Genomic DNA, 26,620 nt, shown 5'->3' on the forward strand with positions numbered 1-26,620 from the left:
ATACGTTTTCTGTTATTTATCAAGTCGATATATATTTTCTTAAATGCAATAATCAAGAACTGTATTTTAAATCAGCAGTCATCAGGTTCTAAGAAGTACTCATTGAAGGAAGAACTATTAATACATTCAAAAAAGTGAACATAGTATTTGTTACGTAGTCGTAAACTAATAGTACAATTGTTAGTTTGAAATTATAAATCTATATATGACAGCCTCATGTGTATAACCTTATTAGTCCATACAGTATGAATTACTCGTAGTAAAACAAATGTCTGTAAATAATTATGTCACTACTGGGCTGATACCTCAGTCTATTTTCAGAAGATTAGAGCCCTTTACACCTTCGATGCGGTTTGGTTAATACATTGACTGAACCATCTTTTGATTCATACTGGTTACCTAACAATGTTTTCGTTACCGCTGTGAACAAGATGAATTATTGAATATATAAATGAACCACATCAAAACTCAGAGGCCCTTGCGCGGATTTGCTTTTTCGCAAATGTCAGTTTTAATTTATCTTCGTTCCAACAAGTTTTCAACGCAACAAACCGGTGATCACATTTAGAATTTAGAACAATTATGTTATTATTAATACGGGTCAAAAACGAATATAAGAAGACTTACTGTTATCTTTGTAATTACACTTTTTTTACTAATTGAAACATACTCGTGTAAAAATGTTAATAACGCCAATAAAATGTTTGTTTTAAACAATTTGCGTAATGCAAAAACATACATGAATTAAGAACAAACACAAATTATAATTCTTATCACAGATTAATTTATTGTAAACAACGTGCGCGAGAACCCGTTGCTGCTATGCCAGCCCAGTGCCAGTCGCGTTGCGCACACGCCGGTAACGAACGTGTTATTCATAGCTTACAAAATGGCGGCGCGCACGATCAGCCGGTGTTTCGTTGTGTCCACGAGGAGTTATAGCTCGAAGACAGATAAAAATGTCGCTTTCCTCGGCCTCGGGAACATGGGAGGTTATATGGCGGCAAATCTTGTCAAGAAGGTAATTCAATTTTTAATTGTTGTGCGTGTTCTTAATTGTATTCTGTTAACTTGTAATCGTTCGCATTTATATCGGCCGAAACTGACACGCCTATTCTGGTATTGGGTTATTCTGTAACAACAAATTCGAAACTCGGCGGTATATCAAGATACTACAATGTTTTATAAAACGTGATGTGCGATATTGACAGCAATAATCACAATAACAGAAGGACACAGAGATCAAAATAGCGAATTTCCGTAAATCGGATTCCTACTTAAGGTTGAACTTCGTATCAAATTATTTTCTTAAAGAAAAGCCATGTATATATTTGTAGGAGACGTATGCTCGTATGCGCTAGTATATTTAGATATAAACTGGTATTATTCATTAGCTCGTTCATAACAAAGCTTTTTTTTAAACTTATTTCCGTTTTTGGAGTTAGTTAAATTACATCTAATATTTATTATTCATTCGTAGGCGTTATGAACTTCGAATAATTGAATATTGTATGTATAAAACGGTTGCTTGTTGACGTGAATTGAAATTATTTGAACGTGTTGCGTAGTTAAATTTAAAAATATCAATAAATAAAAAGAAATGCCTGTTAATATCCCACTGGTTGGTGGAGATTAGGCAAAGAACTCAACATGCTTCTCCAATGGAACTGTAGGTAGGTTTCTTTCACCATTAAAAAATAACCGGAAATGGGGCCCGGAATTGATCGTATGGTACGTTGCATTTCGGTTACCATTTTATGCCGATTCCTGTGAGTACCTGGTCCTTCACTACTCCTTTGTACCATAATATGAGAGACAAAGTAATCAAATCCCTGCAATCCTACTGCGAGACTAAGGCCTCCACACTTATTTGACAATGGGAGACTATTCCAATCTTGTCCAATGCTATGTTCCAATGGAATGAGTATGGATATGGAAGACAAACTATCCTTAAATTTGAATAAAAATAACTACTTAATAGATTAATTAAATTAGATATCTCGATACTAATCGTTTTACTGTCTTAGAACTTGTTTTAATTATACCTAATCATAATAACATCTATATAATATGAATAAAATTATCATCAATAAGTATGTTCTGTATGATCAAAATCAATTCGATAAAATGTCTTAATAAAAACGTATATTCGGATATTATTGACTCAAAATAGAAGACAAGATTCGTAAAGCATGTTTACCGTTTCAAACCCAGGTAACATCGTAAGAGAACCTGCATGTGTCACAAGTATGCCACCTGTATAATCTTGTCACAGCTCGTCTCCTTAAAAGGTTTTAGAGGCTGATAATTAATTATTTATTTCCGTATATTTTGTCAAGATAATTAAATTACCGACTCGTTTTAATGTCGATGAATATAATATTGTCTGTTCGTGTTTTATCTCGTTAACGAGCGAATGGAGACAACGTTAATGACATCGTAATTTCGATGCGGTTAGTTTATAAATTAAACAAATGTAGTTATTAAAAAATCGAATATATAAATATATGTTGTGAATTGTTAAATCTGTAGGTACGTATTTATTTATTTAAATTAACTTTAAAGAATTTATTTGCATAGGAATGATTGACATTGAGGATTTATTTTACAAATCATGACTGCGTGGAATTTTGGTAAGAACTATACCCGCACTAGCCATCCACGTTTACAGATCCGATTTTCTATGAATAGCATTATTTTATATACCTACTCGTATCATATTATTTTTAGATATTAAAATAATAATATGTTTGTTGAGTTTGGGGCTCTACCACCACTATGGCTTCGTACTAGCCGGTCTGGTTAGGTACCAACCACTAAATCATGTGTTGTACCGCCAAACAGTAATATTTAGTATTGTTGTGTTCCGGTTTGAAGAGTGAGTGATGTAACTACATGCACCAGGGATCTTTGGTTCCAAAGTTGGTGGCGGATTATCATTATAATTTTTTTTTTAGGGCTAATATCTGTGGGTCGCATTGACACTAGTCGTACCTGAAAAAAAAAAGTTGAAATTTGTTATTGGAGAATAGCCCAATATTAGAATAGATGTTTAAGTTCCCTTAAAAATAATAGACGTTACGTATACGTTTTGAATTAATGAATAAGAATTCGTTTGGCAAGACTGCCAGTAAAACGAATAATACTATCATTTCACATTTCACGACGATATCATACTCAGTTTCATGTTCGTTCATAGAATAACTCCACTGACGTGAGCAATCACGTTAATTTTATTCAACTTTTCTCTCTGCCCTTAAGCCGAGATGTGATATGGAATTACATACATACATATCAATAAAGATAATATTCTACTTTGACCTTGAAACGCAAGTTTGGTTTCTATCAGAGTAAATATAATAAATGTTTGTGTTAATGTATCTGATATCGCGTTTTATATGATAACAGCAGCGTGATTACGAATAGTATTTCGTTGCAAACTGTATGACCGCTCTCAGACAGTATTTATTCTAAATTACTGTTACATTTATTAAACTCTAATTATAATATAATTTTGTCTGTGATAGAACCCGAGCCTAAATCCAGGCGTTTTTTCTTAAAAGTATTCTTTTAATGAATAATAAGATTTATTTATTAATTTAGTCTTAATACACTTTTTAAATTTAATAAATTGATTATATTATATGCGAACACCATTGTCCAAAAACGTTCTCTGTACCGTATTCAAACGGAAAGAAGTGGTTACAAGTTTGTAAGGGTTAATTCTTATAATATTTGATAATTTATATTAGATATATTAATATTTGTAATGAAAAGTAAAGTTCAAATGTCGTAGAAAGTTAAATCTGGAATGCAAATAAAAATAATGTATGAGCGTCAAGAGCTAATATTTGATCGCCTTTAAAGCGATGCGTTTGAAATCGTTTTCACAATTAAAAATTTAAAACGGGTGATCAAACTGTATAAGGATGAGGGACAAAGAAAACAGAAACATTGAAATCTAGTTAAATTCTCTCGATTCCGTACATGAATTACAATTTCGAGTATTTACTAGCACAGTGGTCGAAATTAACAAATACATTTTCCAAGTTTCAAACTTTTTTGTCTACTTTAATTTCCTATTTTTTTTTATTTTATTAAAATGAAATTACGACCAATCGAACTGTTTTGTCTTTTTCTATTTAAATATAGATTTATACATAAAGTAACAGATAGTAAATATGCCACTCCAGCGTTGAACCTCGTCGCAAGAGGAAGGTTCGAGAATTATCTAATCACACCGCTCCAATGTGGGCTCGGATACACATTTGGTAGGATACATCCAATACATGCAGATTTCCTAACGATATTTTTCTCCATTATGTAACAGGACATGAATTAAATACAAATTAATCACATTAATATGTTCTGTTAACGTTGTTTTTAATATATGCCGAATGGTACACGATTCGGTCATACCCCCAAGACGATCCAATAGATGTATCACCACAATAGGTACCACCCACTTATCACGTCATATTTTTTCGCCAAATAGCAATTGGTATGGTTGTGTTTCAGTTTGAGAGGTGAGTGAGCACTCCTCTCAAGGACATAATATTTTCGTTCTTAAAGTAAGTGGCGCATTGGTGATATGGGGAATAATTATTATTTCTTACAGTACTAATTTCTATGGGCACTTACCATCAGGTACCATTCGTCAGGCTGCCAACTTATAATATATATAAATATCAAAAATATTACAAGAACTACATATCATCGAAGCTATTGTCAAATCATTCGTATTTAGAAGTTGAACCCTAAAAAATTCGAGACACCAGTTAATACTGGCTTTTACTGGTATTTAAAATTAAAATCAGTTCAATTAATGCAAATATTATGTTAAATAATGCAGATGGGCGCTTTTCGCGTTAATGTTTAAGGTCGAATAGTAATGAAAAATACATTAGCCGTATATTATTGTATTAAATGTCGTTTTCGTATTGGGATATCAATAGCGAGAGTTCAATTATTTCATATCACTTTGATGTGGTATGGTCCAGTCGGTGAATCTTAGCTCAAGTATGCCGAGCTGATCCAGTTAGAACCCCCCCAATTATAAACTACGATTTCATTAGAATTAGCTCGCTGATATGGAAGTGGTTTTGAATATAGTATGGGCTGGTCGTGTCTCCAGGGGCCTGGATTACCGATAGAGTTAACACGTGTCAGAGTGGATACCACGCTTAGGCAAACGTAGGACGGCCTGTGGCGAGGTGGACAGACGATTTGAAAAAGGTGGCAGATACGGGATGGATACGGGCTGCTTACGATCGGGATCGGGAAAAACGCAACGATTTTGGGTTCAAGCCTGATACTTTATTAGTTTCCACTCCCAGCTTGTTTCAGGGGTGGGGTCTAGGTGTTAGGTATCCTATGTCTTATTTTGTACCCTTGAAAATGTCTATGTATGATAAGAAGAATCTTAAGATGTAGAAGGTTAGCGAAAAAAATCACATTTGCATTTGTAATATTAGTTAAGTAAGCCTTAATCTCTAGTTTAAAAAAAAGTCAAAAGACGTCGCGTTGGTCTATTCTAGAACACTCGGGGACAAAGCTCGAGGTTCTGGGTCCACCTGGTACACTTGTACTGTAATATGCCTTGCGTAGTTTGCTGGTCTCTCTTCAGATATCGCCGTGGCTAAAATTAACATTACATCATCAATTGATATAAAATAAAATAATATCCATTTCATTGAGAAAAACTAATTCTATGCAAAGCTCACATGGAATGAAGATTTGTTAAACGTATGACATATTTAAATAATAAAACACAAAATACGGTCGGTTAAAATGAAAGGAACTGTTCAGGTTTAAATGTTTTGACTTCAATAAGAATTATGTCCAACGTAAAATTTTAATGAAATTGTGTGTCAAACTTATCATATTATGTTCAACATAAGTCAGTCATTTATTTAACACTTAGGTACAAGGTTCTTACTAACTAGATAAAGTTTTATTTTTTCTTTACACAAGATAAATTATATAACGATTACCTAAATGATATATGAAATAAAACGTGACAGGTGCCTTCTCAATTCCTTTGTATATAGATAATTATAGAAATATTTTACTTTGTGCTAGTTGAACTTTGTGCAAGCCCTTGGTAGGTTCCTCCCTCTTCCACTCATCACATATCCTACCGTCAAAAATAAATATTGTATTATTATTGTGTTCTGGTTGGAAGGGTGAGTAGGTCAGAGTGACTATAGGTCAGGGATACACAATCTTAGTTTTAGTGGCTCATGTCCATCGGAGCCTCTAATCTAAATTTAAAATTAGAAGTTGGAAATTTTATGAATTATTTTCCGTCTCGCTTTATTTCTGGCAAATTTATCAATTACGTTTGCGTCATTTATTATTTTACTTTAAAACATTGAATGTTCCAAATTCGGGACTTATTGCGGTCAGCCTTGATGCTACTATGGTCAAAGTAGACAAGCCTGGAAATGAACTGCGCTTGAAATATTTAAGTGTGTGCGAAAACATTTTATTCCTCGCACTTTCTAAATACAATGAAATGGCAGAGTAGGTACTGGTCTTTTACGTGTCAAACGTGTCAAAGTAGGAAATCAGCCCATAAGTTTATAAATGAATATAACCAGCCAATGAATTTATTTTAACCAATAACTGTTTGTTGCTTAGCGTGTTCTATGTTACATTATCAAATATAAAGGTTTCATGAATATTATTGCAAATATATATTTCAGTAAGTACATTGTTGAGTGAAATGTTAACTACGTTTTTCCATTTGCCAAATAATTTGAAAAGTAATCAATATATTTCTGCTAAAACGGCATACGTTTAACTTTTCTAATACCAAAAATAGTTTTATTTACATAAAAAATTATTAAAATGAAGTCCTAAAAAGTCTATATGTCTGTCTGTCTGTTTGTCTTTCTGTCTGTCTGTCTGTAACCACTGAAACAAATTTGATGAAATGTAGTACGAAGCAAGCTCGAACTCTAAGGAACGGCAAACCTCTAAGGTTGACAAATAAATATAAATAAATTACCTAAAAAAATATGTTATCAACAGCAACCAACATCTGTTCATAGTTACTATTGTGATGATCAAAAGTAAAGGTTACTGACCTTCTATGTACACTACATTACTACAAAGGTACTTTACATTATTTCTGTGTAAATAACAGAAATAATGTTTCTCCGTTAATATTATTATTGTCCGTCTTATGTACATACCATTAATTTTATTATTTGTTTATATTATGTATGTCGCTCTTTACTCTTTTGGTACAAAACAAATATTGTTAACAATATAGTTGTTAAAGAAATCTATATTTACTTTACTTTTTTTCAGGGTTTCAATGTGCGTGGATACGATCCGTCAAAGGACGCCTTGACAGCCGCTTCCAAGAATGGTATTACTGGTGCCACCTCAATCGCCGCAGCGGTAGACGGAGCTGATGTCGTTGTGTCCATACTGCCAAGCAACAAAGTCGTTCTTGATGCATATCTCGGCAAAGATGGAGTTGTTAAACATGTAAGTAATAAAAAAACTATCAATATGCTAACTCGTAACGGTTACGATGCATTCGCGTTTCTATTCCAATCAAACTTCCAAAATTCCTCACAAAAGTAAATCTCAGCATTATCAGAATTCTACTTATTTCTATCGTTTCTATTTAAATTGCACTACATCAACGGGCTCACAGTTTCCCGAGCCTTGTATCACTTTTCGGTGTTATTTAGGTGTGGCAGCTTACGCTGTTTCTCTTATTTACTAAGCATATTATTATATAAAGCAGATATTCGTTGGAGTTGAATCATTGTCCTGCTCGAAAGACGTGTCCTACGTTGACTATTGTTTTATTTTTATTTTTTCATGTTATAGTTTATTATAAATAATAATATAAATACATTACACAATTAATAAATATATTACATATATATCTTACAGTAATTTTATTATTTTTATTATTTCGAAACGCAACTGGATTGTTGCGTTAGTACAATAAGACAACGGATAAACGGCAACTATTTAATTTCGATTTGATAAAGTAACAATTTGTACGTAGAATTCACGCCCTGAACAGGTCACAATATATTATTATGTTAGATGATGAAGGCTTTGAAAAATAAACAATATAAATTGATAAAGTTACCAAAGCAAAACGAAGGCCGTTAAGTCTTTCTTCTTCTATGACATTTTTAATACGTCACAGTTGTTTCAAATGTATAATTAGCAATTACTTTGATATAACAACAAACAAGACGTAGAAGGAAATATTATTATTATCAAGTTACTTTAAATTAACTTTGAATAACAATAGGTATTGTTTAAAATCCTTATTCAATAAAATCTTCATTCGGAAATAGTAAATTAAGCAAAATCGTTTGAACTTTCTTATTAAAATACTTTTAAACTTTGTTATTGAAATAAACATAAGTATAATATACAAAGTATTTTACGGTGTACTATTATATAAATTATTCTTCATTCAATTGCTCTACGAATACATAATACTACAGAGAAATAAACATAAATAAAAAAAAAAATACTTTTTTTCGTGCCTGGAACCTTTACTGGATACCCAAAATAACGAACTAAAGATTCATCACTATAGGAGAAATAGTTTCGTAACGAAATGATCACAAAAATACGAATAAACATTTTTTATTTTATTTATTTAATTATATATAATACAATTTTATCTCGACTTAAATAATATTTTACTTTTTATATTACAGTATTAAATAATGATATAGTTTTTTAAGTCCATTTATAGTGGCAGACTTTATTTACGTGATGAAATAAAATGAAAAGAAAAATAAAACCTCTTTGTGTGAAAGCTGTATCGTTATGTTTTCTTTATACGAATCTACGCTCACTCTCTTGAAGTGAAACGAAATTTCTATAGGCCCCTGATGAAAGGCTTTTTGAAACAGACGGAGAAGTCAAGTCTCGAGCAATTTTCAAAGAAATGCGGAATAATTTTTATGTACGACGACGTAAAATATTTTTAGGCAATTATTATAGTTTCAGTGGTTATTTCTCGGTTGATAATAATAATAATAATAATGAGTATTTTTTGTAATATTTTGTTAGTAGGTCTTTCTAAATTTGAAAGAAATGTATAAGAAAAATTACGATGTATAATATTTTTAAATACTAATTTAAATACTAATTTTCTTATTTAAGCACATATGGTATTTATATTTATTATACAAAATAGTTTTTTGTCATCTATTTTTTTAGCTGTAGATAATTTTCGTGTAAATATATACTATGTTTGTATATCGTATTAATTTTTTATTGTTTAATTTCAAGGTTACTGAAAGATGATGATGCATTAATATATTTATAGTCAAATAAAAAGACCAGATAACACTTATAGTTTAAAATATAGTAATATAATATTACACGGATAAATTAGCCCACTATCAAATAATCATCTAAAAAAACTACACTCAAGATAGTGTGAATTCTTTGACGTAATACTAACATAACTAGCAAACTAACTGTACTTGGTGGTAGGGCTTTGTGCAGGCCCGTCCGGGTAGGTACCACCCACTCATCAGATATTCTACCGCCAAGCAGCAGTACTCAGTATTGTTGTGTTCCGGTTAGAAGGGTGAGTGAGCCAGTGTAATCACAGGCACAAGGGACATAACATCTTAGTTCCCAATGTTGGTGGCGCATAGGTGATGTAAGGAATGGTTAATATTTCTTACAGCGCCTTTGTCTATGGGCGGTGGTGACCACTTACCATCAGGTGGCCCATATGCTCGTCCGCCAATTAATGCCATAAAAAAAAAAAAACTAGCAAGTCTAACTTGTCGTTTAAAAGCATCAAAAGTGCTTATTAAATGCATTTCACTAAAATATAAATATTACTGTATTAATTTAAATATCGGTTAGGTATTATTTATCAACAATGGGTTGAAATTTGAGCCGATGACTGATTTTCATTATTAGATATATTTTAATGAATAATTTAAAAACTCTTACTGGAGCTATTTCATTTTTGTTATTCGAAAGTAAGAAAAACCTATTTTTTAGGTCCCAAAAGGTTCACTGCTCATCGATTCAAGTACCGTGGATCCGAATGTGCCCAAACAGATATTCCCCGTCGCTACCGAAAGTGGCGTTGGCTTCATTGACGCCCCAGTCTCTGGAGGTACGTTTTCACTTGTATTTAATGAAATGATACTCTTGCATAAGATTTCACCTCATCTGGTGAATATATTTACTTCATAGTTGGGTTTTGTGAAAGGTGGTCTAGATGAGTAGTCACTCATCATTTATTCTACCTCCAGTGAGCTAGTATAGCTACAAGCACAATGGACATGTTTATAATCGAAATATATATCTTAATATAACCCTACCATAGATTGATGGTGTATTGACCAAGTAAGCGATGGTTATTATTTTTATAGTTCCGATGTCTATGGGCAGCCTCTTACCATAAAGTAGACAATTTGCCAACCTATATTAAAAATAAAAAGTTAATCGAATAATAATAGTTATTAGTCAATGAATACCTGTCCAAGTTTTTGCAAAGACCCCTGAGTATTTAGGTTAATGTATGCTTAAAAATTCTCAACTTTTTTCTACTCGGTGGAATGAAAACTTTTTGATGAAATATACTTTTGTGGGTTGGAATTCTTAGGAATTCTGTCACATGTATATCCAATTGTACACGTGTCAGAATTCCCAATCCCATCTGGGAACAGTGTGATGAATTCAACTCCAAAGTTTGGAAATCCGTTTCTCCTTAGAGAAGGTTGGTTGCCAAAACTTTAACCAATATTTAAAATGAGTTTATTATTTCATATTGCGTCCTATATTTTAGATTTTTGTTTGTCATATAGACTAGGAAATGGGCAGCCGGATGCTAAGTGGTCACCATCGTCAATAGACATTGGCAAATAAGAAATATTAGCCATTCCTTACAACACCAATACGCCAATAACCTTGGAACCAAGATTTGTCTGTAGTTACACTGGACATATGATTTGCACGTTTCGTAATTATCAGGAGTCAAAGTTGAGACCAATATAAATCGGTTGGTTCGTATCGAAGTCCTACGTCACTGTGTTTTTGTATTAAATGCTTCAAATTAACTGTTAAGTAACACTGTAGATTATTATAATTTAATAATTTCCACCCGTGGCATTATGCTCGTGTGATATTGGGTTTTCAACCCTGTGGCCATTTTAGTACCCTTGACAATATTTATGAAATACCAATCTGAAATAATTATCTGTTTGATAGTTGATTTGTGGAACGTAATAAATAAAGGTGTAACTGGACTTGCAAGCGGATTACCTGATGGTAAGTCCACTGCCCATAGACATCTTATGTCCTTTATGCCTGTAGTTACACGGGCTCACTCACCCTGCAAACCGGAGCACAACAACACAAAATGTTACCAAGGAGACGAAAAATTTAAATTGAGAATATGAAAAGTTAGTGACACCTGGATTTGAACTATAATCCATTAAGATTCACATGTTCTTAGCCACTAGTCCATATCCGCTCTCTGTGTGATGTATTATTGTTTTATTGATTATATAATACTGCTCGATAACTTACTGACTTTTGTCCGTTAAATACTACGCATAATGATAACGCAAATATACTGGCATTTACGAAATTGTGTCAATTTTATAATCGACTGATTATTTTAATTATACTTTTTATATTTGATAAAAAGAAAAAAATATTATCAATACCTAAATATTCTTTATTCAAATATATTTCTTACAAGCACTAGTTGTTATGTCTTGTCATTTTAGGTTAGGTTAGGTTTAATGTCAACCATTTGGTTGGATTATATAGTCAGTAGTTATTTTTTTTTTAAATCAATCAATACATATTTTGTATGGAAATTAAACAATACTATTTTTAAGTACAATAGCACAATAAGTAAAAAAAACCACGATTGATATTTTTAACGTGTATCGTGTTTCTATATTGAATGTAGATTTTTACTTTAATTTTTCATGAATGATTATCTAATCAAAAAATGGTTAATATTTTAGTAAATTGAATTTCAGCTCTTTGCTATAATGTTTTTTTGACTGCCTCGTTGGTATAGTGGGTAGACATGGCTAGCTGGGTTCAAGCCCCAGGCGAGGTCGATGCATAGTTATTGGATTTTTTGGGCAAAAAATTCGCAGTCAAAAGCCAAATAAGTCCGGATCCTGACCGATGATTTGACAGTAACGGAATAGAGATAGCCCTGTGTTTGCCCACACAGTTGTGTACTATAATATGTCCTGCACAGTCGGCTAGTCTCCCTGGAGACATGCTACCCTGGCCGAAATCAGTCAGGACGACATAACAATAATGTTTTCTTGGTGCAGGTGTAATGGGCGCTCAGAATGCAACTCTAGCGTTCATGGTCGGTGGTAATAAAGACGATTTTGACAGATCCTTACCAATGCTCCAAGCAATGGGAGCCAAGCATTTCCACTGTGGAGGCAGCGGCGCCGGCCAAGTTGCTAAGCTGAGCAACAATATGCTAATGGGTATCACTGGTATGGCAACAGCTGAGTGTATGAACATGGGTATCAAGTGAGTATTTTTTTAAAAAAATAAATAGTTTTTCTTATTTATAAAATTAACAAGAACACGAATTTCACGCTTGTCGCGAATATATATATTTAAAGAGACAAAGTCCAAGTTGGTATTATTCTCATTAATGTAATATTGTATTCAGTAATATGACGTATTTTTTTTTTTTTTTGTGATGAGGTTTAATTAAATTAAATGGCCAAGTTAGAATTATTGTAGTAAATATCGTATATCACATTCCGATATTACACTCATGTTTTGCTGTGTCTTTTGAGATTCTTCTTACAGAATACCTCTATTGTTTAGTAAATTTTTATCCTCTACTTATATACTAATATTGTATACTTAAACCTTCTCCGAGACGCGCTACACCTGATGCAAGTTTTATTGGTATAAGTTGAATTAATAGTTTTTTCAGCTAGGTATAACACAAAAAATGGCCCCTCATCCATATGTATAGGTTATTAGCCTTGTGTAGTGGATTACTAAGAATTTAACTAATAATAATAATAGTTTAATGTAAGTTGGCTTGCGATGAAGCCACTGAGCTGAGACGGCTCAGCAATTGTTTGTACCAATATGTATATGTACCTAAAGGTTTCAAGAGGGCGGTAATTTGCAATTGTCAATGTTTAAAGTGATCGTCACTCATTAAGCAAATAATGCTCGTCCAAATCAAATTCAATGGATGTATCAGGAGTCGCATTTTTTTTTTTTTTTAGCATTAGCAGCCTGTAAATTTCCCACTGCTGGGCTAAAGGCCTCCTCTCCCTTTGAGGAGAAGGTTTGGAGCATATTCCACCACGCTGCTCCAATGCGGGTTGGCGGAATACACATGTGACAGAATTTCGTTGAAATTAGACACATGCAGGTTTCCTCACGATGTTTTCCTTCACCGCCGAGCACAAGATGAATTATAAACACAAATTAAGCACATGAAAGTTCAGTGGTGCCTGCCTGGGTTTGAACCCGAAATCATCGGTTAAGATGCACGCGTTCTAACCACTGGGCCATCTCGGCTCTTCAGGAGTCGCACTTAAATATATTTTCAATGTCAAAGAAATAACAAATTTTATAGGTTATGTACCTTGCGATACAGATTTACTTGAGAGATATTGTAAAATTTGTTTACCTGTCTAAGGAGATTGGGTATAACATAACTGTTATATTACACACAAACACACTAACGTACTTTAACATTTGTTATATTAGTAAGGATACGAGGTTCTCTTTTTTTCTGAATAATATTCACCTCTTGCGAATATATAATGCGACGACATTATTGTATTTCATTTTAATACGATATTTAAATTTGATTAATTTTCCAAATATCCATTTAGTTTAGAACGAAATAAATCCAAGGAAATTCACAATTTACAGGCGTCCAAGTTCATAGCTTTTCATTATAGTTAATTCCTATCAGTTTCCCATGAAAGCCGGAAATATAGTCACGTAGTTTAATAACAAAAGGTTCTTAGTAGGGCTGCCTTAAAGGGATGTTATAATAGGAAAGTCGTACTTTGCGTTTTGAACTAGGGCTGGCGTTTTGAACTTTTAAACGCTTGTACCGTCATTAACACTGTTCAGTTTCAAAATGTAATTAAAATAACCACTTCAAACTCTTTAATCCTTTTTTTTTATATTTATGCAAAGACGAAATACAATTGTGATTCTGAAAGAATTCACTTCGTAACTCACTGTAATGTTGAATTAGGACACACGCATCAAAATTGTGTAATTTTGATGCGTGTGTCCTATACATTTTGTCAAATGGAATCAAATCAAAATATTCTTTACTGAAGTAGATTCATAAATTTTTTTTTATCATCGTGTATCAGTATTGAATTAATGTAATTCTACCGGTTCGGGGGGGTAGATTTTACAGTGAACAACCGGAAAGAAACTCAGTAGTAACACGTTTACATAATTTTAATCACAGAGTTTATGTCAATAAAGTAGAATTTAATTTATATATACATATATAATAATAATAATGTAATATTGTATTCAGTAATATGACGTATTTTTTTTTTTTTTTTTGTGCTGAGATTTAATTTTATTAAAAGGCCAAGTTAGAATTATTGTAATCAATATTGTATATCACATTCCGATATTACACGCATGTTTTGCTGTGACTTTTGAGATTCTTCTTACAGAATACCTCTATTGCTCAGTAAATTTTTATCCTCTATTTGTTGACTTTTTTTGCTTGTTAATATACTGGGCCAAAGCTAGTCAATTTATTTATGTCACGTATTTGCTTAAATTATGATCAACTTACGACCTTACTGTCTTTGTAAGATTGTAATGTATATTTGACTATAAAAGACGGGGCCGCATTGTGTGAAAGTCAAAGGTTCGATATTTACTCCCTCGACATTTCATCTCACAACCATCCGGAGTATCGTAGTGACGCTGCAAGCCTAATCCTCAAAGGGAGATTCCTTTGTCTACCACTAGGATATGTTGTTACTTAAAAGTTACTTTAACTTGAGCTATAATCGCCTCTGTTTCTAACCCAATGAAAAATATATTATCTGTTTGAGTATTGCAGAGTTTCTTAAAACTTACGATTACAAAAACAATATTGAATTGGTAATAAATATATATATATATATTACTGAGAACACTATGGTAATCAATTAAAAGATAGGCAAGACGTAACCCTATGTGAAACTACCTTCATCTCTAGACGTGCATACGGCTTAATTTAATAAAATAAGTTTAAGAAATTACGAGATACCCGCATTTTACAATTCACAAAAATGGTATAAAAAGGGGCCTCCAAGACAGCTTGAGACAGTTCGCCGTTACGCTGCTCGAAGCAAACGCTAGCTTTGACGCAATTACGTGCCAAATCGCGATATTATTAGTTAATTAGTGTATAAGTGTTTTATGATTATATTCAAATAAGTGATCTGGTTATGTTACTAATGTGAAGTGATTTTGTATGTTGCAGTGTTGCAGAACTATCGATAGTTTGACTATCGATAGTTTGACTATCGATAGTTTGACTATCGATAGTTTGACTATCGATAGTTGACCTCGAAAACTATTCAGGATATCGATAGTACTATCGATAGTATCGCTAGCTCTCTGTTATCAATACTATTGGTGGTAGCGATACTACTGCTTTTATTACATATACTATATAGATATATGTATGTATATATGATTTATTTATAAATATCTATAATCTGCTTTATATTCTATTTATTAGTATTTTTTGTATTTATGTATTTGCTATATTTATTGAGTTGTATTCGTTATTATTTCATAATGTAAGTTTTTACTGCACCACCATATTGCCGTCTTGCATACACATTATCCTTCTAAACCCAAAGGTTGTCTGGAAGAAATGGCTTATAAGCCATAAGACCGCCTTTTGCTTGGCCAATTTTCTTTTAAAAAAATATATTTTGTATCTTTATGTATATTTGGTGTGCAATAAAGAGTTAAATAAATAATATAGTACTATCGATTGTATCGCTAGCTCTCTGTTATCAATACTATTGGTGGTAGCGATACTATTGCTACTATCGATAATATCGATAGTTTTGGACTATCGATAGTTTTGCGCTATCGATAGCCAGTGATTTTTTGATAGTATTCGTTTTTTAATGTAAGTAATGTATTCGTAATGTATTCTAATCGCTACACTCAAGATTACTACAAAAAAGTTTCACTGTAATGCCACCGTCCTCCTAAAAGTTTTTTTAATGTTATGAGTATTTTTAATGTTTATTCATAAATCAAACACAAGAAATATTGTCAACATTTTCACATTCAAATTTTTCATTATTCCTTATTCCGCACAAAATGTATTAATTCTAAAAAGCAAATATTGTGGTAAATTTGATTTCATTCATTTAAATATACACTATAGTTGGCCTACTAAATTACTTATCTTGAGAAAGTAATACTATCGGAAATTATTAGCTATCGATAGCACAAAACTATCGATAGTATCGATACTATCGATAGTATTGACACGTGACAATACTATCGATAGTATCGCTTACACCTTAACTATCGATAGTGGACTATCGATATGCAACACTAGTATTTTGTAATTAAAAAAAAAATGAACTATTGATAGTAAGTGCAGTGTTTTGGATTATAATCGCCACCCTCAGCGAACGTTGAATTACTTAAGATAGATGCATAAATGCAATTTACTTGGCTGTATCTTCTTGTCTTGCATTTAATCAAATTAATAATATAATTAGCTGACTGTAACATCTTTGGTCTGTGTTTGTTGTTCGTGTATTCCAACATTAATTAATTACTGCGTCTTATCGTGTGTTCATTTTTAGTTATTTCAAAATTAAATATGTTATTTTTTTTTTAAATATTATTTCGTGCACGGTTAAGGAAAACATCGTATCAATAGTTTGACGAAAAGAAAGACCCGCTGTGTTTCTTTCGCCGGTTCTCCTCAGGTCAGGTTTCCTTTCCCGAACCGGTGTTTAATTTGACTATCAATAAGCAAGTGTAATGCTTCTATATTGAATAAAGTAATTTGAGTTTGAGTTCGTGAAATAACCTACATGTGTCAAATGAATATTCGGCACACTTATGTCAACCAACTGTCATTGGAGCAGCGTTGTTAAATCAGCTTCAAACCTATTTAAAAAGGAGAAGTTCTTCCTTCCGCAGTGGGAGATTAGTAAACTGTTACTTTACTTTGTACATGTTAGTCTCACAGAACATAAAAACGCTCATTAAGCTCAGCGGACATTGTAGGCATTGTAAACATCGTGATAATCGTGTTATGTCTCTTATAGAAAGGCCCATAACGCCTTTTTTCAAACACAGAAAGACCACATGGCAATAATTTTACTGACGCAATCTTCAGATTAGAGGAGGTATTCAGAGACACTCCTGTGCTTAGCATATACATATGTTTAGAGCGTAAATACAATGTTCTGACTGATTATTATTATCAATGTTAAATTATAGGACATAAATAAAAGTTAGAAAACCTTAGTTCTGTGATTAAATGGCGCACTGAGAAAGTATTTTGTGAAATTTAACTTTAAAAGAACTTAAAACTCCTGCTGTCTTCGACCATTCGTTAAAAATATTATTATACAGAAAGAAAATCGACTGCGTGGAATGTTGGCAAGAATGCTTGTAATATTTCCTCGTAGAATTGCAATTCCATTCGGCGGCAAAAAATAAACCAGCCCCCTTATCACCGATCGAGGCATACGATGAATATAAAGCAAAAAAAAATATGTTCAGGTGTATACATTGAGATCAAACATATCGCGCTAAAAAGCCGCAATATTGGTTTCAATAACGAAATCTCCATAGATGTCTGTACCCTAAGCGTAACTTTTCTATTTTTATTTTTATCTGTTGACTTGTGTTATTTTGATGTTTGGCGATGACAACATTTTTATGTTTGCTTGCTTGTTCGCGAGTGAAGTCGCGTTTGTTATTACTAGTTCATTTTACAGTTCTAATTTTGAATTATACGTAATAATATATCAGTAACGTGAGATATGGGCTATTTGTGACAAGAAATTCGAAGTCAAGGAAAATTGATATTCTGGTCGTCTCAGCCCTAATTCATAAGGAAACTACCGATCCCGGTTATACTAGCAGACAGTCCGGACAAAATGAAACCTTCCAATCATATTTATATGTAAATGAAAGGGTGTAGGGTTTTTTATTAAACGAGTCGAAGTGAAATTCGTCGCCAATTCGTTGAAGATTCACGTCTGGTTGGCGAGTTGAAGATAATTTAATTTTTCTTTTCGTCTTTAGTTTTTTCAACAACGCTCAATAATAATTTTCCATTGTTAGGGAAATACTTATATCACAATGATTACTTTTGTATTTTACTACCGTTAATATTAAATCTTGTGTCCAGCTCACGTTCGGATCGTACCTGAGACTTTCACGTCATTAGGTTCGCCAGATACCGCTGAGCTATTGACGCTTTAAAGTATGCTTTTCGTACACTCCTGTCGTTTAAAAGGTCGTGCGCTCGGTGAAATATCACAAGAGAAATTTTACGACTCACTCTAAAAATACTGCTGAAATTTTTCTATTGTAAAAGCTAAAGGGTTGAATTCATTTGAAACACAGTTCTGTAAAATGTTTGATAAAGAATCGACGTGTCTGACGAATTTTCTATTTCAATAAAAAAAAGTGATATTTTAAAGTAAATACAAGATAAAACTTATTTATTTGAGATACATCTATAAAACTTGTTAAAATAATTTAAACGCAGTTTAACAAAAAATATATATAACTAAACTGATATGTACATTCACATTAACATATCTATCATTATGAGTCCAATAGTACATCGTTAATTTTATGCTTAAACTAAGTAAGGAATTTAATAAAATAGCAAAACTTTGCGTAATTGTACGTCTGTCGTTATACCGACGGCATGTTCTGTTGATTGGAGACTATTTTGCAACATTGGTACAAGTTAAATATCACAATCAAAATGTACTTTACTATATACACATAACCTTAACCGATGATTTCAGGTTCAAACCCAGGCAAGCACCACTGAATTTTCATGTGGTTAATTTGTGTTTATAATTCATCTCGTACTCGGCGGTGAAGGAAAACATCGTGAGGAAACCTGTTGTGTCGAATTTCAACGAAATTCTGCCACATGAGAATTCCACATACCCGCATTGGAGGAGCGTGGGGGAATATGCTCCAAAACCATCTCCTCAAAGAGAGAGGAGGCCTTAGCCCAGCGGAGGGTAATTTACAGGCTGCTTATGTAAAGTAAATATACACATAATGTGATATACGTGTGGGACGAGTAACTGCAAAAATATACATAAATTCATTATGTATATTTTTGCAGCTACTCGTCCCGGCTTCGCACAGATATAATAAGGGTTTATATCGTAATCAATATTGGTTAAGGGCGGTAGTTTTTGAGATTATCGCAATCAGATATGCAAACAGACGCGGGGGTTACTTTGTTATAATATGTAGAATTTTTCCTGATTGTAAGTTTTATCTTTCAGAATGGGACTTGACCCGAAAGTTTTACTGGATGTGCTAAACAACTCGTCAGCAAGATCTTGGTCCACTGAAGTGTACTGCCCCGTTCCTGGGTTGGTGCCAACTGCACCATCCAGCAGGGACTACGATGGTGGATTCAAGAATGAGCTGATGGTTAAGGTATGTTTAAATATATTTATTTACATATTTGTATCTGTAGTTGCTTATAAATTAAGTTGCGAAGTTGTTACATAATTTTTATTGATTTTATTGATTTAAATGATGAAAACAAATGTTAAATGTATTAAATATAAACTCACTTGAATTATATTATCATCAGGTACTTTATTAATGTTACTTATATGTTCCTCCATAGGCCAAGATACTCGTAACACATTGGAAATGTAACAATCGCCTCCAGACTGATTCAAATAGAACTATGAAAAATAATTCGTCAATATCATTTAAAAAAAAAAAAACGAAAGGTCCCAATGAGTTTTTTTCGCTGGTTTAGCTCAGGTCTGAGTTGTTTCTGTATGTAGATATTTCTACTTGACAATCAATATGTTTTGACTTTGACTTTGATTTGGCCATCAAAGTATTCGTTATAAAAATGCTCTATTGGATTTTCACCAGTATCATTACATTACATACATTAGCAGCCTGTAAATTTCCCACTGCTGGGCTAAGGCCTCCTCTCCCTTTGAGGAGAAGGCTTGGAGCATATTCCACCACGCTGCTCCAATGCGGGTTGGTGGAATACACATGTGGCAGAATTTCGTTGAAATTAGACACATGCAGGTTTCCTCACGATGTTTTCCTTTTCATTTATTGAATTTAGTTTCGAATTTCGAATGTACGGCTACATAAATTCTTATAAAAATATAAACTTAAAGACGAATGGATTACATCAAAACTCACGATGACTTGTCTATGTGTGAGCGATTCATAAAAATGTCAATTTAATATTTTTCCACAATACGACCTTCCAATAACAGTTATTAAAAAAAAAATGAAATCAATTTTCTAATAATAAAATACGTGACAGCGAATTTCCGCCGCTGTTGTCCGCTGGTGATATTTTAATTTCATATTAAACACAATCAGATGGTCTTAATGAGACTTGATCAGCTACCATAGACCTGACGGTACCACTCCGCTACAGTATCAGTATCAGATATCTAGACTCGGCATTAAATACAAATTATTATATTTTACTGGAATCTGTAGTTAAATATCAATAAAATAGTTAAAAAACATTAATTATATTCAACATTACACTGGCAGATATGAACTCCTCAATAATTCTTCTATCATGATATTAATATACCCTTTATCTTGATTTCAGGACCTGGAGCTAGCTAGCTCGATGGCTCTAGGAATCCGGTCTCCCATACCTTTGGGAGCTGTTGCAACTCAACTATACCGCATCGTGCAATCTCGTGGCTACGGACAGAAGGATTTCTCGTTTATATATCAGCTCTTGAAGGAAGAAGCTGCGAAGAAGTAGAATAAAATGTAAAACAGTTACCTTGAGTTTTATTATTCATTCAGGCTATGAATATGAGTACTCACGACTTTGTAACTCGTGTAGTAAATATTTACTGGACAATATACGGTGCAGTTATAAAGAATTAGTTGTCGCTCGTGTTTGAGGGTTTGGTCGTCAGATTCTTAAACTCGAATCATTTGTAAAAAATATATTAAAAAAGCGTATTATTCAATACCAGATTATATAGATGATAAAAATATATTAAATATATATTAAAATAACTTTGTATTTTAAATGTTGGATAAGAGTTACTACTGAGTTTCTTGCCGGTTCTTCTCGGTAGAATCTATATTATGAACCGATGGTAGCTTCACTAAATATAGTTTGTAAAATGACAATTCAAGTGCTTGTAAAAGCCGACTTGAATAAAGTATATTTTGTTTTCGATAGGCATAAAAATGTAGCCCATGTCCTTCCTTACGGTTCAAGTTTGATTCATTTTATCAAATTCGTTGCAGTGGTTTGGTCGTGAAAAAGTAACAGTGAGAGTGATTTTCGAATTTGTAATATTAGTAAAGACATCTGAATATGAATATAGAATAATCAAATGCATATTTTCACGTTGCCAATGTTTAAATATTTTAAATTTAATGTCGGTAAAACAGTTATTATTTTTTATAATCTTCATTAATTTAGGGTGTTTTACCGACAAAAATCTTATTTTTCTTTATTGTGACAAATTGAGTTCTTTGTATTGATTGAATTCGTTATGTTTTTATGACCTCACAATATAGTTATATGTTAACGAAAGATCTTAATTTATTTTCTGGATAAGAAAAAATATTTTTATATTATAATTAGATAGTAGTTTAAAACGAATAGAAAAAATTTAACACACAAATAAACTTGCTGAAAATGTACGGAAGCTATCACTTTGAATTTAAAATTTGATTGTATATTTCGGGAATGCATCCCGTACGATAATTACAATCCATGTCCAGCGGGACCAGACCATGTTAGTCCTGCTGGATCCAGGTATTTGCAGGATCCAGTAGAGTGCGCTCAGACCTCGAAAATTATAAATAACATAATTCCATAAATTCCATAAACCTGATAGACTTCTATATACTAGATAGATAGATTAGAAACTGGTATGTCAGCAAAAAAATTGTTCAAAAACTGAAGCAACTTCCCGTTCACTATTTATGACTTTATTATTATAATTTAAGTTCAATTCGGAGCTGCGACTGCCACCTCTAGCAGTTTCACAATTAATAATTTTCCAAGTCATTTTTATTTTGTCATGTGCATTCTTAATTCGATTTTTTATAGTTAAAGACTTTGCCAAAAAGCACACTTTTCTAAATAGTTTTGAATAGTTACTTACATAGTTGGCAAAAGTGGCACTGTGATTGTACGTCCTTTCATTATAAAGCTCGTACATTCGTTGCCTACTTTTAAGAATTCCAATAGTATCCCAATCATTGAATTTTAAAAAGGTTTTTGTATTAACTGTTTTAGAAGCGAATATTGCATTAAACTTGTTTCTAATTAATTTAAATAGATTATTATACAAAACATTGGTATTATCACTAAAAGATAGGTGTGGGAGATTGGCCATAATATTATTTCTAAACTTCTCAATACGACTTGTGGTCAAAGGAAAAAACATAATTTTTTCGAAATTGCTTATTTTTTTAATCAATCTGAATTTAGTTTATTAATAACAATTTTATTTTGTGGAATATGGGTTGCAAATATGTTATCTATGCAAGTTGCTGTAGAATCTGTTATTCTAGTTGGTTCTAAGAACAGATTTACCAGATTATATGAACTTAACAATGATCTGAGTCTAATACTTGTGGCTGTATTATGCAGTAAATTTATATTAAAATCTCCACAAACAATAATTTCTTTATTAGATTCAGATAATTTCGATAAAACATTTTCCAATACATTTTCAAACAATTCATTTAATCCAATAGGGGGGCCTGTATACGCATACAATAATGACACGCTCAAGCTCTGCACAGGCTATTTCTATAGTTTGCTCAAAAGAAAGGCTCACAATATCTCTACGTTCCTTAAATTTAATATTTAAAAAAAATTGTCATCCTGCCAGTCCAGTAAGATCCCAGAAAATTTTCGACCGAGATTAGGCCTGCAAAATGTATGCGGGATCCCGGTATTTCGGGATCCACGGATACCGGGATTGCATTCCGTAATTCCAAGTGAAATCACTTTTTTAATTTATCAAACTTGTTTTATACATATGTAATAATATACATTTGTTATATTCAGTTAATTAAACATGCGACAGGTATATTAAATAAATCATTAAATGAATTAATGTAAATCATTTTACATCCGAGATATCTCTGTGGTTAAAACTTGTGAATCTATATTGACGATTGCGGATACCTGAACGTAAATTCCACCAAACCAAGCATTCAAACAGTGTGCTGAAATAAGCTCCCTTAAAAACGAGACAAGGCCGTAGCACTGCGAGGTATATGGGGATGCGAAAATATGGTTAGCTAATAAAGTAAGGTAAAGTCCTTCTAATTATAATAATAAATTATTTTATACCTAGTTTTCAATTCACACGGGTGTCATTAGCCCGGCTGTGAGCAAGTTACTAGATTATTAAGACTGATTAGCACAAAAATTCATACAAACCATAGGTCATCAAATTAAAGGAACCATTTTTTTTTTAAATTATAATTATAAATTCGAAAGTATGTTTGTTTATTTTATAGTTTCACATGTGAAAAACTCAACCATTAGTCATGAAATTTTACATACTATTCTGAAAAAGACATACTTAACACCTACCGTCTACCTTAATGGCAGGCAAAGCCGCGGACGTAAATTTGTGGTTCAGTAATTAAAAGTTAAGTAATCGAAGTGTAACACCTGAGGTTAATTAGTAATTTATTGAGGGTTTTTGGAGTAAACAGATACTTGAAGGATTTATTGTAATTAATTAAAGTAAGCTTAGAGAAAAAGTAAAATCACGTTCGAACACTTCGGGAATTTTTAATAATAAAATAATTTCATTTCTAAAAACCAAGATGCTATATTTATAGTCAAAATCTTCATCACAATAAAAAGCATTGTTTATATATCATAGACCAACATATATAATCCTGTGCGTTTGTCACTGAATTTCTTCTAAACGACTGGAACGATTTTGGTGAATGTATGTTTTTAAGTGGGTCCTGAATGGTTTAGATTGGTATGCCAATCGATGTGTACGAAGTCGGGACGTTATTGTTGAAATAAACTGTTAATATGAACATAACAAGTTCTTGTGGAGAAGATCTAGAGCTAATTTAATGTTCGCCACGCTGATACAATGCCGGATGGTGGATACACGTGCAGAATTTAATAAAAGATGGCTGTCCTGTAGCTCGAAGATGTACATCGCCGAGCATGCGATTAATTATTTAAATTCCTCGGGTTTGAACTCGAAATCTTCCGTTAAGATTCACATGTTTAAGAATAAGACTAAGAAAAAGTTTATTTCAGACACGTCTACGTTCTACAATTTTAAAATAAGTTAGTATTGACGTAGCAAAAATTTGACAAAAGCCTATACTAATAACTTAAAAAATATATAAAAATACTTGCTCCAAATAGGTGTATTGGTATATTAATGAGTAGATTTTGAGTTGTGTTCCGGTGACAGTGTGTCTCGTCTCTATAACGACGTAAGATAAATGACTATAAAATAATAACAATATTTAGAGAATAAATGTTTGTAGGCACTGGGCCGTGTGACTATAAATCTACACTAATATTATAAATTAGAAAGTAACTCTATTTATTACTTCTTCACGAAGTCGTCAAACCGATTTATATAACTTCTTTAATTCAAAATTAAATAATTAAATTTGTGTGCTATAAGTACAGTTTCATAATTTTCGCACGGGTAAAGCCGCAGGTTCAGATAGTGGGTAATAAAATAAAATGACATAATGGTCAACCTAATTCTAACTCACAATAAAAGTGACAGCGACAATGCGGCCATGATTGCTAGCCTTTTTTAATTTCCCGACTGGGCTAAGGCAGCAAAAATGCGAGCCATATTGAGGTTTTTTTGTGCGAGAAAAAATCGAATAAAGGACAATAGGAGGGACGGTTTGTGTCATAATCATATTTTTCTCGGCACAAAGGAGTTCTTACGTTAATGTGACTGGATAATAAATGAAAGTCGGGGGCATGTTGGGTGAGGTTTTTTTTAAAAACGTGTGAGCGTTTAAGTTGCATTCAGGAATTTCAAAAGTCACGCTCGTTCCTTTTAGCTTGTAATTATCGTTTGAAAGTGCACCCTTATGTTTTTAAAGGATGTCGCGTCAGGCCTTCAAGTTTAGTGACAAACGACGTCCTTAATAAGGGCGTGTAGGACAAAAAATTGAGAGAAATAATGTAGAGCTGAGTCATCAGATAAATTAAATATTTGTGTAATATTGTTAAAATGTTTTTTTTTTCAGTTTTGCTTTGATGTCGTTGTTTATGTCACTCGAAATTTAAAATGTCAATCAAATTAATTTTTGTTGTGTTGCCATTGTGCGGTGATATAGTAAGTTAACATATATATTTATTTTATAGTTAAGCGGACGTTCTGATTGCCCTACCTTATATTAAGTGGTCACCATCTATAGGATCCTCTCATTGCCAATGCGTTAAACTTGGGAACTAAGCTGTTATCACTTGTGCTTTTAGTTGCATTGGCTCACTTATATTATTGTGTTCAAATCGGAACACAATAATAATAAGTATTGCTGTTTCGCGGTAGAATTTGACAATGTCCTAAATCACCAAGTATGTATTTGAAACTTAGTCGAAATTATATCTCCGACCATAATTAATCAATTCACAGCTTGAGTAAAATATACATTAATGATATTACAATTGTTTATTAAATAGCAACTAAGCAAAAAAAAAACGAACATCGCTTGATGAACTTTAAGAAAGGTACTGAACTGTATCTACATCTTTATATATGTATATCGTTGTCTATTTATCATATACCTATATATGTATTTATTATACATATATGTACGTATGTATAGAAATTATAACAGTATTATTAATGGAAAAATATTTTATATGATTCGTAAAATGATTCAATAGTGCTTGTAAAAATATTTCTCTGATTTTATTGTTTTATCGTTGTGAAAAAGTGTTTTGTTCGCAATCGATCCCACCATAGAAAATACATTATCAGAGATTTTCCCCTAAAACAAATACGTCACACCAATTATTTTCATATTCAATATTCATCAATATTCCGAAAGCGTATACTTCGCAGAGGCAAATTAAAGTGGCTTGTGTGAAAACGTTCAATGAAACTTTTTGAATCTACCCTTAAAATCCGGAACGAACTGAAAAAGTAGTTGAGAAATGTGTGTCAATACAAATATATATTTGAAATACTTCTAAAGTATATTATTATTATAAGAGAGAAAGTAATTATGTATCTCTGTCTGTTACGTTATCTCGGCCAAACCACTGAAGAGAATTTGATGAAATTTGGTTTAAAGTAAGCTTGAACCTTAAGTACGATATTTTTTACACCAAACACCTAACGAAGTT

The 26,620-nt window shown here is 32.4% G+C and overlaps 1 protein-coding gene across 1 annotated transcript; it reads left to right on the forward strand.

Moving 5' to 3' along the window:
* Nucleotides 1-814: 814 nt before the first annotated feature.
* On the forward strand, nucleotides 815-21,057 carry LOC113402869 (3-hydroxyisobutyrate dehydrogenase, mitochondrial). The gene is made up of 6 exons (XM_026643215.2): nucleotides 815-1,021; nucleotides 7,318-7,500; nucleotides 10,021-10,138; nucleotides 12,330-12,540; nucleotides 19,551-19,707; nucleotides 20,876-21,057. The coding sequence occupies exons 1-6, from the start codon at nucleotides 890-892 to the stop codon at nucleotides 21,035-21,037; spliced, it is 963 nt and encodes a 320-aa protein (XP_026499000.2). The 5' UTR covers nucleotides 815-889; the 3' UTR covers nucleotides 21,038-21,057.
* Nucleotides 21,058-26,620: the final 5,563 nt, after the last annotated feature.

This window comes from Vanessa tameamea, chromosome 9, assembly GCF_037043105.1.
Source record: "Vanessa tameamea isolate UH-Manoa-2023 chromosome 9, ilVanTame1 primary haplotype, whole genome shotgun sequence".
NCBI classification, from domain to species: domain Eukaryota; kingdom Metazoa; phylum Arthropoda; class Insecta; order Lepidoptera; family Nymphalidae; genus Vanessa; species Vanessa tameamea.